Source organism: Phalacrocorax carbo, chromosome 8 (assembly GCF_963921805.1).
Source record: "Phalacrocorax carbo chromosome 8, bPhaCar2.1, whole genome shotgun sequence".
NCBI lineage: Eukaryota > Metazoa > Chordata > Aves > Suliformes > Phalacrocoracidae > Phalacrocorax > Phalacrocorax carbo.
In genome coordinates this window covers 10,647,323-10,657,904 of record NC_087520.1, presented here as the reverse complement: position 1 = coordinate 10,657,904, position 10,582 = coordinate 10,647,323, and the positions used below count along the sequence as shown (strand labels likewise).

Below are 10,582 nucleotides of genomic sequence, written 5' to 3'. Positions count from 1 at the left end.
TCCTAAATTCGGGTCCACCCCTCGAATACTGTGTTTAGTTTTGGGCCCGTCGATACAAGAAGGACACTGAGGTGCTGGAGCGTGTCCAGAGAAGGGCAACGAAGCTGATGGAGGGTCTGAAGAGCAGGTCTTATGAGGAGTGGCTGAGGGAACTGAAGGTGTTCAGTCTGGAGAAGAGGAGGCTGGGGGAGACCTTATCGCTCTCTGCAGCTACCTGAGAGGAGGTGGTAGTGAGGTGGGTGGTGGTCACTTCTCCCAAGTAACCAGTGATAGGACGAGAGGAAATGGCCTCTAGCTGCATCAGGGGAGGTTTAGATTGGATATTAGGAAAAATCTCTTTACTGAAAGAGTGGTCAGCACTGGAACAGGCTGCCTAGAGAGGTGGTGGAGTCACCGTCCCTGGGGGTGTTCAAAAAATGTGTAGATGTGGAACTTCAGGATATGGCTTAGGAGGCCTGGGTGTGTTGCGTTGGCGGCTGGACTTGATGATCCTAGAGGTCTTTTCCAACTATGATTTTCTATTATTCTAAAAAGCGCCAGTACCTTTGGGGCACCCCAGACCCAGACACCACTCCCCCACACCCCAGCCCTGGCACAGCGGTACCCCCACCAAGGACAACCAGCACAGTGCCCCGGTCTTCCTGGTGGTACAGTATCCCACAATGCGTGCATGGGTTCCAGTCCCTCTGCTCCCCTTCCACATGTAACAGAGCTCTTTCTGTACCCTGGATGCATCCCGGCACTGCAGCATCCTCAGCCCCCGATACACAGCCACATGTATGTTTGCAGCTCCCCTGCACCCCAGTCCTGGCACACTGGTACCCCCAGTCCATTGCAGCTGTGCAGCACGCTGCCTGCTGCCCTAGCCTTCCTGCGTGACCCTGGAGTGCACATGTGGGTTTCCAGCCTCCCTGCACCCCATCCCTATGTGGCAGTGCCTCCCAGTACCCTGGGTGCCTCCTGGCCGTGCAGTGCCACTCAGCATTATGGCATCCTTGGAGCTGTGTGACCCTGGTCCAGTCAGGGCAAGCCCTGCACCCTGCACCCCATGCCCTGGTCCCACCACAGGGCTCCCCCGCAAACCCCATGCAGCGCAGTGCTGCCATGCAGCATTGTGCAGCACAGCACCCACTCTCCCAGCCTTCCTGCTGCTGCCGCAATCCACACTGCCCGCAGGGGTCTGCTGTCCCTCTGTGCAGTCCCAGTGCACCAGGTCTCACAGCCCTGGGGTGCCCCCCAGACAGCCACCTCAAGAGAGCTGGGGGCTGGCTGTGTCCCTCACCTCCCTGCCAGCATCAGTGCCACGCATCACCCCAAAAGCCCCCATCATGGTATTTGTCTGCGTGAGGCCAGGTCTCGCTCCATACCACACCTCATGTCACCGGAGCTGCCCTCCTATGGTGGGGTAGAGCACGGTGCTGGTGACACGGGGACATGTGGAGCATTTGGCTGCCCGCTGTGCCCCCAAAAATGCTGTGGCAGCACTGCCCACAACTGTGGGACAGGCAGGACTAGAGGCTCATGGTGCACACAGGGACCCCCTGCCACAAAAGGCAGGACATGTTGCCTGGGCAAAACAAGAGCTGGGACCTGTGGGGACCCATGGGGACCCGTGGAACCCCAGCACCAGGGCCAGCCTCATACCCGCACCTGGCTGGCTCAGCCTGGGCGCCATAGGGCTGCTGTGACTCAGGGACTTCCTCAAGCTGAGGTGATGCCACCGTGTTTATTTAATCATCCTTGGTGGATTTTTTACCCATGAATCCACCCCATTAAGCTTTCAGCCACCTGAATTATCAGCACCCACATCCTGTGGGCAGCAGTGCCAGGCCTGGCATGGTGCAAGAGCAGCTGCCTCCTCAGGCATGGCCAGCGTGGTTTGCTGTGCCCAGTGCCCCAAGCACCCGCTGGGACCCCTCCTTGGTAACTTGGTCCCTTCTGCTCCCGTTGAGGGGCTGTCTTGCCACTCTCCCACTGCAGCATGCCACTCTGCACAGCCCAGGCAGCGGAGAGCGAGTGGGTGCCTGCGGGTACCTCCCCCAGGGAACCCCGCCAGCCCGGGGATGCTCGGGGCTAGGGGGGGCTGCGGGGCCGGATCTCTGGGGCGTCCCCGTCCCCGGGAGGCTGTGGGGAGAGGGCAACCGGGAGAGAAGAGCCAGGGAACTGGAATGGGAGGGGTCAGGCACCGGGAGGGGAGAACCGGGAGCCTGGGGGTTGCCGTCGGGAATTTGAACCGGGAACCAAGACCGGAGTGCGACACCGGGAGGGGGAGCGGGGCCAGTCGGCGGGGGCACCCTGCCCGCCCCACGGGGACCTGCCCCGCACAGGGAACCGGTCCGTCGAGCGGCGGCCGCCTCCCGCCACCCGACGGCGGGAGAGCCCCGGGTGCCGGGGCGGGGCGGGCGTCGGTCCGCCCGGTCGTCCCGGTGCCGGGGCTGGGCGGACACCGCCCCGGTCCGCCCCCGGGCGGTGCCCGGTGCCGGCCCGCCCCGTCGGCGAGCGGCGGGCGCGGGGAGCCGGGCGGCGGCAGAGCTGCGGGGCGCGCCATGCTGCCCGCCGCCCTCCGCCGCTGGCTTCGCCGGCCCAAGGTGAGACCGGGGCGTCCTACCGGGGCCGCCCCGTCGGGGCTGCCCGGGAGGCTCCGCCGGCAGCAGGCGCGGAGGGGGGCGGCGTGGACACTAGGGGCGGAGCGGGAGGAGGAAGCGGTGCGGGGCCCCGGGGCTGGGGGTGCGGGGGGTGTGTGTGTGCAGGCAGGACCGGGCAGCTCAGCGCCCGTCCCGCCGCCGCCGCCCACTCCCGGGGCGAGGAGATCCGCCCCTCGCGGCCCCGTCCATCCATCGGGCCCCGCGGGGGTCTGGGGGAGAGAACGGGCGAGGAGCGCCCCTCCGGGCTGCCCGCTCCCTGCCGGGGGCTCCCCCCGGACCTTTCACCTGAGCTGGTGTTTACAGCCGCGCACGGATCCGTGCCCACGCTGCCGAGATGCGGCCGAGCTTGTTCATCCTGCTCTGCCCCCGGGGAAACTGAGGCACGGGTGGGTGGGGACGGCGGCGCTCCCCGGGAGGGCTCGACTGGGGGGCGCCTCCCTCCCCACCTTTCCCCAGCACAGCTCGGTTAAGCTGGAGCTGCCGTGGGGGTCCCACGTACCTGCCCGAGTGGGTGTTCATGGACCCAGGGCTGCCCCACAGGGACTGGCTGCGGGGGAACAAACCCTAGCAGCCCCTACCCTGCCTGGCTGTGGGCACGGGAGATCTGGGGTCCCCATGGCCCAGCACCTGGAGCTTCAGAGTGCTCCCGCCATCCCCCTTCTGCTCCCACAGCGCTCCGACCCCCGCCTGCTTTCCCAGTTCTTCTATGCCGACGAGAGGGTGACGCAGGTTGTGGCCGAGATCAACAGGCTGGATGCAGAGCTGGACCCGCAGCAGTACCTGGTGCTCCTCAACCAGCTGCACCTCAGCCAGGTACGGGGGCAGCCTGGGCCCTGGTGTGACCCTGGCCCTCCCAGGTGGCTGGGGGGTGACGTCCCTGCCCTCTCCAGGCTCACTTGCTGGCTATCCTGGAGCGGATCATGGAGGAGTGCATCCCCATGCAGCGGCACAGCCGGGACTACATGGTCAAGTTCCCCGAGGAGCTCTTGGTGGACAACCTGGGCAACCACATGCTGTTTGCTGCCGAGGTGAGCCCAGGGATGCCATCCTGGGGCGGGCAATGGGGTCCGCCTCCCCCAGGCTGGGGGGCAATGGGTGCCACCCAGAACAGTGCACCCCACAGCGGGCTGACGCTGGGGGTAGTGGCTGTACTGCCCCAGGCACTGGCTCCTGATGGCCCCCGGTCCTCACAGTGTCTCCTGGCTGGGACCTTCCTGGAGGTGGAGGAGGCAGACGGGGCACAGCTGAGGCCCCAGGCCAGGAACCTGCTGTGCAGCCTGGAGCTGGTGCGGACGGTGCTGCGGGAGCAGAGCCTGAGCCAGCCCAGCTCCTACCCAGAGCCCATCCGTGCTGTGCTCATTCAGTTTGACCGACTCTTTGCAGAATTTGAGCTGAGGTGAGGTCCAGGGTTGGGGTGCTGGGGTGTGGGGGGCTGTGCCAGGGCCGGAAGAGCCTCATGGTCCCCTGGCTCTCCAGCTACGTGTCCTCGCTGGTGGTGGTCAAGTCTCCCGAGGAGATCTACAGGCAGCAGGAGATCATCGTGCTCTTCTGCGAGACAGTGGAGAGGTAAGGGGTACCATGCAGCAGGCAGGGGGGCATTAGGGACCGTGGCCCTGAGGATGAGGCAGCGTCCTGTGGCTCAGCCCCACAGTAAATGTGTCCCCCCCAGAGCCCTGCGCCTGGGCTACCTGACCCAGGAGATGATTGATGGCTACGAACCGCTCCTGATGTTCACCATCCCTCGCCTGGCCATTATCAGGTGGGTGCAGCCCCCTGGAAAAGTGGGTGCCCAGGGGTGGCTGGGTGCTCCCCACCCTGTACCAGCCCCTTCTTACCCCTTGGGGGTCAGGGTCCTGGGCAGCCCCCCTCGCCATGAGCCAGGTTCTGTCCCCTCACAGCGGCCTCCTCATCTACCCTGAGGGTCCCCTCAGCCTGGAGCAGAGCCCTGAGCAGATGTCCCGGGTCTTTAGCCCCTTCTACAACCTCCTGAAGAAGATCAGGTATTCGGTGGGGGGTGATGGGTGCCCGTGGGTGGGGCTGTGGGGCAGCAGTGGGGCTGTGATTTGGGGCTGACACTGTCCCCTCGCCGCAGGGACCTGCTGCGGGTGCTGTCAGAGGAGGAGCTCTGCCTGCTTGAGAGGAGCCTGTGTACAGCCGAGTCAGAGGATCCCTGCAGTCCAGCCTCCCCCCAGGCTTGGGGGACAGCTGTGCCCAGAGCAGACGCCCCTGCTCCCTGGGGTCTCCTGGAGGTCCCCCATGCCACCCCACCATTCCCCACCTGCATGGCCTGGCTGGGACCCTCTGGAACAGTGGACAACCTGGGCACCGATCGGCAGTGGGGGTACATGGCATGGAGGGAGTGGGGCTGCTCTGGGTCAGGGTCATTTTGCACCACCCCGGGCAACTGTCACCTCCTCCCTGTGCAGCCCCCAGACCCCTGGTAGCAGCCCAGGGCTTGATGCCAGCCCAGGTGCCCGCTGCTCAGAGCTGCGCTCCCATTACAGCAGCACCAAGGACATGCTGCACACCCTCTTTGTCTGCATCTCGGGTGAGTGACCCCCCTTGTCACCCATCTCACCACCCCCCCGCCATCCCCACCCTGCAGCACCCTGACCCCCCCCTTCCTCCCGGCACAGGGGTGGCTGATCAGCTCCAGACCAACTTTGCCAGCGACCTGCGGAGCATCTTGAAAACAGTTTTCAAGATCGTCACCTCGCAGGTGGAGCCCTCAGAGGAGCCAGGTGCCAGCCGTGAGTAACCCCTGGGGACACAGGACATGGCTCCTCTCTGCCCTGCCCATCGCCCGTCCACAGCGAGACAGGGCCACAACACCAGGTGTGGGGACAATGTGGCCACAGCGCCCAGCCCTGGTGTGGCTGGAGCACCACAGCCCTTGCCTCCACAGAGGAAGAGGATGGTGACCCATGCGTTGCAGATGTTCCTCGTATGGCCGACTGTCCCCTGTGTTCCAGCCCCGCAGAGGCTGTCGGGCTCCAGAGTGCAGGTAAGGGGCTGCCCAGTGTGCCACAATGTGCCATGGCATCGGAGCAGAGTGTTAGCCTGCAGCTGGTCCTGGGGTCCAGCCAAGGAGCTAGGGATGTTCCTGGGGATGAGGCGGGGGGGAGACCCCGTGGCTTTTACCCATGTGTTTTGCCCAGCAGGCACCCGCCGCCTGCCCGAGTGGGTGCCGGACAGCACGTGCAGCCAGTGCTCTGCCTGCCGCTTGCCCTTCACCCTGCTGCGCCGCCGGCACCACTGCCGCAGCTGTGGAAAGGTAGGAGGGAGCTGGGCTGGGATATATGGGGTCCCCTGGGGGCCTTGGACCTCGCTCAGCCCTGCTCTGGCACTCTCCCGGCAGATCTTCTGTGCCCGCTGCTCACCACACACTGCAGCACTGCCACACTATGGCCAGCCGAAACCTGTGCGCGTCTGCACACACTGCTACGCTACCCACCTCTCACCCACATCCCGGCGCCCTTGGAGCCACTGAGAGACCCCTCCCTGTGCCAGATCTGCGTCCACAGGAGGCTGCGGACGAGGGTGAGGGGTGAAAAAATGGCCACGCCGGGGCTGCTGGGCGGCTCTGCAGCCCCATGACTCCCTTTGGAGCCGGTTGGGCATGGCAGCAGGATGCCCCACGTGTGGTGGTAGAACCCCCACTCACAGCATCAGCCTGCGCTGCGTGGGGTGCAGGACCGCCTCACCCGGTGTGCCGCAGCCGAGCCCTGCTCCTGGCGAGCCGGTGCTGCTGCTGTGCACCTGTGTCCCCCACCCGGCCTGGAAATGTCCTCCGTGGTGGTGGTTTGTGTTTTTGTTTTTTTTTGTTTTTTTTTTTTGCTTTTTCCCTTTCCAGGTGAACTTTGGCTGCTCCGGGGCAGAGTCTCCCCACCGAGGCCTGGCCTGAGACGCTGCAAACAGCCCCCACGTGACGTGACGGCGGGTGCTCCGAGGCTGGCCCTCGCCCCACCTCGCCCGTGGGGCCCGGCACTCCCTTCCCCTCCCCCTCCCCTCGGGTTTTAATAAAGAGCTAAACCCGCCCGGCTGGGCCGCGCGGCGCTGGGGTGCGGCAGTTCGCGGGGGAGGGGGCAGCCGGCCCAGAGACACCCGCGGTTGCTGGGGGGGGAAGGGGGGGTGAGGGGGGCTAGGGACAGCGGGGTCCCCGAGTGGGTTTGAGTGGCGGCGGGGACGCGCGCGCCTCCTCCCAGCGCGACGTGGAGGCGCAGCCTCACGTCACGTGGACACGCGCGCGTTCTGTGCCACGGAACCCTCCGGGGGGCGTTAGCGAAGGGGGCGTGGCATGGCGGGGGGCGTGGCCTGCCCCGCCCCTCGATTCAAATTTGAAGCACACGCTTTCCCGCCCGAATTTGTTTCTCCGCTGCGCCGACGTCAGCAGCGCGGGGCGCCCGGCAGCCAATAACGGGGCTCGTCTCGCCCCGCCGCGCCCGCCCGCGCCGCCGCCATGGAGCCGGCGGCCACCAGCATCCAGGTGCTGCTGCAGGCGGCCGAGTTCCTGGAGCGGCGGGAGCGCGGGGCCGCCGGTTCCCGGTACCCGCCGGGCCTAGCCGAGGCCGAGCACGGTTATGCCTCGCTCTGCCCCGCGCGGTCCCGCCGGGCTGCGGGCAGCCTCAGGTGAGCGGTGCGAGAGGGACCGGGGGCGGGATGGCGGCTGCCGGTTGTACCAGTGCTGATCGCCTGCTCTCCCGCAGGTCGGTGCACAACGCGCTGGAGAAGCACAGGTACCGGGGGGCCGGGGAACAGCGGCGGGGCAGGGGATGGCCATGCCCGGGGCTGACCACCGTGTCCCCCCGCCCGGCCGCAGGAGAGCTCAGCTCCGGCACTGCCTAGAGCGGCTGAAGCAACAGGTGCCGGTGGGCGCGGGACCGGCCCGTCCCACCACCCTAAGCCTCCTGCACCGCGCCCGGCTTCACATCCAGGTGAGGGGGACGGCTCTGGCACCGCTCGGGCCCTGCAGCTGGGGTCCTGGCCAGAGGGCCCCAAGCACTAACAGGGTCACCCAGCTCTGGATCCCACTCACGGCTCACCGGATCTCCGCAGAGGCTAGAAGAGCAGGAGCTGAGGGCACGGAGGGCCAAGGACCAGCTGCGTAACCGGCAGCGGAGCCTGCAGCAGCGGCTGGAACGGCTGCTGTCACCTGCCAGCGGGGAACGGGTGCGGGCTGACAGCTTGGACTCATCCCAGCTCTCAGAGCCCTCCGAGGGAGGTGAGTGAGGGGAGGAAGGGTGGGCAGAGAAGGGAAGGCCGTCGTGGCCTGACCTGGCTTCCCCTGGTGCCCAGAGGATGCAGAGATAGAAGTGGACGGCACGGTATTTGGCGGGGATCTGCTACCCGTCTTTGGCACCAGGAGGGACCACAGCTACTCCAGCCCCCGCGGCCCCATGTCTTGACGGCACCCGCTGCCTTCCCTGTGCTGCCTGCCTGCCTCCTCCCTGCCTGCCGCTGGAAATGCAGCCTCCACCAGCCTCGTCAGGGCTGCCCCCAGTAAGGGGCCACGGGTCAGGGCGAGAACCTGGCTTGGCCCCTGTGCTGCCAGGCCGCTGAGCAGCACCAGCGATGGCACTGGGTGTATGGGGCTGGCCTGACACTGTGGCACCTGCTGTGGACTGCAATGCATGGCAAGAGGGTCTGGCCGTCGTGGGGACACCCTCCTGCACCCCCCAGCAGGCTGGGGGCTGCCTGGCAGCAGCGCTGCCCCCAGCAGACATGGCTACAGGAAGGCTCTGCTGCCCCTGGAGAGTCAGGAAGGGGAAACGAATGCATTAAGCAACCTGCCTTCACGCTCCCGCAGCTGTCCCCTCTCTTGTACATACCCAACACTATTCTAGTAAAGGCACTTGGTAAAACCCCTGCCTGTGTCTCACCTGTGAGCCCAGACCCCCAGCAGTGGGCTGGACCCTCAGAGCAGAGAGTAGTGCTGGGCTCTGCTCTAGCAAGGCCAGCCCCACCCATATCAGAGGTGGGAGTAGATTCTTTAATGATAATTACATCTCAGAAAGGGTCTAACAGCAGCTGATTGTCAGACTGGTACAGTATTTTTAAAAATATAAAATCTAAGGAGGCTCCTATCTGTTCTGGTGCAGCTGGCACCCGCCTGTGCCCAGCCCCTCACACATACTGCTTCTTCTTCGTGGCTGCCTTGCTCGCCAAGTCCTTGGCTTTCTCCGTAGCAGCCAGAGCGGTCTCCTTTGCTTTCTCGGTTGCCTCCTTGGCTGTCTCCACCAGTGTTTTGGATGGAGCTTCTCCTGTAACATGGAAGCTGTTAACCCAGCCCAAGCAGGCCACACCCTGCCCAGCACAGGAATCCCAACTGATGCAGGTTAAGACCAGCCCGGGCCCCGTCACCTCAGGACTGCGGTGATTTTTCTCATGCAGGGGGAAGCTGAGCCTGGCGCTCCTGACATGCTTGTGTGAGGGCACGTCACACAGGGGAACTGCAGGCATGTGACTGCGGCCCTGTTACATCCCCCTCCTGCCTGCACTCCACCCCTGCCCATCCCTCTAAGTGCTGCCTGGCTGCTCAGCTCAGGAAGAGCTGGCTGTGCCAAGACGTGGGGGCAAAGGCAAGGGATGAGGATTTAAGTCAGATTAGTTCAAGCCACTACCTGCCCTGGGACTGGAGCATTTCCAGCATGACCTGCAACTCCAAGAAACCTGTCCCGTTTAGCCCCAGCCCGCCCTCTGGTGCTCACCTTGCATTCTTGCTAGCACATACTCAAATCCTTTAGTGCTCTTGGTCACGTTGCTTTTGAACCTGGCCAGACCAAACTCCTGCAAGGGTAGAGTCAGTGAAGGTGCAAGCCCAGCTCTCTGGTCACACACAGCCACTGGGGCTTTGTCCCACCTTGACCAGTCCCAAACATCTTGTGGGCTCATGCCCGCCAGCAGTGCTGGTTCTGAGCGCCCCAAGAGCTCAAGAGGGTGTGGGGGGGAAGGGGAAAGGGCAAAAAAATCCAGCACAGGGAAGGAGTAGATCAGGGTAGAGCAGCAGCTCTGAAGAGGGGGAACACAGTGCTGCTGGAGCAGCTGGTAGTGCTCACCTGGACAGCCCGTGAGACACCAAACAGGCTGGAAGAGACCCAGGCTTCCCGCTTGACCTCGGTCCAATTGCTGTTCTCTGGGTTCACCCGGTACACGCAGCGCTCCTCCACCACCTGCGTGAGGCACAACCCGGCTGTGGGCGCTGCCCAGCACCTGCTGCTTGGCTGCACGCTCGCCCGTGGACACCTACCATGAGACGTGCGTGGTTGATGTTCCAGGTGAATGTGGTCATGGTTCGGTTCTTGGGGTCCACAATAGAATCCTCCAGGATGTAGACGGAGTGAGCGACGTTGGCCGGGAAGAAGCGTTCCGCCCAGCGGGGCATCCGGTTGGTCTTAGTCAGGAGCCGCCGGGAGAGCAGCTTGTGGTCTGCCGTCACCTCCCGGTGCACGATGTCTTCGGTCAGGACATGTTTGCTAAAATGGGGAGTGGGAGAAAACATCAGGCCCTGCTCCTGGCCAACACCTCCCCCGGGCTAGGAACCATCAGGTGCTGGGGGGGGGGGGGGGGGCTGTGGTGCGAAGGGAAAGGGGGAACCAACTACCCCCTAGGAATTGCTGGTGGGTGGTGAGCAGAACACCCTGCTGCCGTGGGACCCCGGGAAAAGGGCTGGGGTCGGGGTGGGGGGGGAATTGGGGCGGAGGCCACGGACCCCGAGGGACTCTTCGGGTGGGGGTGCAGATCCGGGGTGGGGGGGGTGGTGTGTGCAGACCTGTAGGGGTTGGGGTAGCGCTGCCAGAAGGCGGCGAAGACCTGGTCCCAGGGCCCCTTAAGGACGCCCAGGCTGGCGCAGTACTTCCCCATGGGTCCCCGCCGCCGCTCAGGCCCGCCCCGCTGCTCCCGCTCTGGCCCGCGCCTGCTGGTCGGCCGCCATGCCGCCG

The 10,582-nt window shown here is 65.1% G+C and overlaps 3 protein-coding genes across 8 annotated transcripts; 2 read left to right on the top strand and 1 right to left on the bottom strand.

Moving 5' to 3' along the window:
• The first annotated feature begins 2,458 nt into the window (after positions 1-2,458).
• LOC135314680 (lateral signaling target protein 2 homolog) lies at positions 2,459-6,681 on the top strand. Of its 5 annotated transcripts, XR_010374172.1 has the most exons (14): positions 2,461-2,588; positions 3,318-3,458; positions 3,536-3,673; positions 3,839-4,041; positions 4,122-4,211; positions 4,315-4,404; positions 4,544-4,645; positions 4,738-4,986; positions 5,072-5,193; positions 5,282-5,395; positions 5,551-5,649; positions 5,804-5,919; positions 6,004-6,185; positions 6,499-6,681. XR_010374172.1 is itself a non-coding variant. In XM_064458644.1 (13 exons), exons 1-13 carry the CDS (start codon positions 2,547-2,549, stop codon positions 6,133-6,135), a joined length of 1,560 nt encoding a protein of 519 aa, XP_064314714.1. In that variant the 5' UTR covers positions 2,459-2,546; the 3' UTR covers positions 6,136-6,681. The 5 variants fall into 5 exon arrangements, 4 of the variants coding, with proteins under 4 accessions (XP_064314714.1, XP_064314713.1, XP_064314711.1 ...); XM_064458644.1 differs by having other exon boundaries at positions 2,459-2,588; positions 5,150-5,193; positions 6,004-6,681; XM_064458643.1 differs by having other exon boundaries at positions 4,577-4,645; positions 6,004-6,681.
• A 323-nt stretch (positions 6,682-7,004) lies between these two features.
• Positions 7,005-8,506, top strand: MXD3 (MAX dimerization protein 3). 2 transcript variants are annotated; one of them, XM_064458650.1, is made up of 5 exons: positions 7,006-7,274; positions 7,352-7,381; positions 7,465-7,579; positions 7,701-7,866; positions 7,941-8,506. In XM_064458650.1, the coding sequence occupies exons 1-5, from the start codon at positions 7,105-7,107 to the stop codon at positions 8,048-8,050; spliced, it is 591 nt and encodes a 196-aa protein (XP_064314720.1). In that variant the 5' UTR covers positions 7,006-7,104; the 3' UTR covers positions 8,051-8,506. The 2 variants fall into 2 exon arrangements, with proteins under 2 accessions (XP_064314721.1, XP_064314720.1); XM_064458651.1 differs by lacking the exon at positions 7,352-7,381 and having other exon boundaries at positions 7,005-7,274.
• Positions 8,507-8,588: 82 nt separating this feature from the next.
• PRELID1 (PRELI domain containing 1) lies at positions 8,589-10,548 on the bottom strand. The gene is made up of 5 exons (XM_064458649.1): positions 10,414-10,548; positions 9,892-10,117; positions 9,701-9,814; positions 9,353-9,431; positions 8,589-8,905 (listed from the first exon to the last, which is right to left on the bottom strand). Exons 1-5 carry the CDS (start codon positions 10,503-10,505, stop codon positions 8,769-8,771), a joined length of 648 nt encoding a protein of 215 aa, XP_064314719.1. The 5' UTR covers positions 10,506-10,548; the 3' UTR covers positions 8,589-8,768.
• Positions 10,549-10,582: the final 34 nt, after the last annotated feature.

Excerpts from the sequence above, each read along its gene's own strand:
- LOC135314680 (XM_064458641.1), top strand. The coding sequence starts at position 2,547 with ATGCTGCCCGCCGCCCTCCGCCGCTGGCTTCGCCGGCCCAAG. Across the intron at positions 4,212-4,314 it reads TTCTGCGAGACAGTGGAGAG|AGCCCTGCGCCTGGGCTACC; the intron begins GTAAGGGGTACC and ends TGTCCCCCCCAG. Across the intron at positions 5,396-5,550 it reads AGAGGAGCCAGGTGCCAGCC|AGGAAGAGGATGGTGACCCA; the intron begins GTGAGTAACCCC and ends TTGCCTCCACAG.
- MXD3 (XM_064458650.1), top strand. The coding sequence starts at position 7,105 with ATGGAGCCGGCGGCCACCAGCATCCAGGTGCTGCTGCAGGCGGCCGAG. Across the intron at positions 7,275-7,351 it reads CGGGCTGCGGGCAGCCTCAG|GTCGGTGCACAACGCGCTGG; the intron begins GTGAGCGGTGCG and ends GCTCTCCCGCAG. Across the intron at positions 7,382-7,464 it reads AACGCGCTGGAGAAGCACAG|GAGAGCTCAGCTCCGGCACT; the intron begins GTACCGGGGGGC and ends GCCCGGCCGCAG.
- PRELID1 (XM_064458649.1), bottom strand. The coding sequence starts at position 10,505 with ATGGGGAAGTACTGCGCCAGCCTGGGCGTCCTTAAGGGGCCCTGGGAC. Across the intron at positions 9,432-9,700 it reads GTGTCTCACGGGCTGTCCAG|GAGTTTGGTCTGGCCAGGTT; the intron begins GTGAGCACTACC and ends CTACCCTTGCAG. Across the intron at positions 8,906-9,352 it reads TGTGCTAGCAAGAATGCAAG|GAGAAGCTCCATCCAAAACA; the intron begins GTGAGCACCAGA and ends TCCATGTTACAG.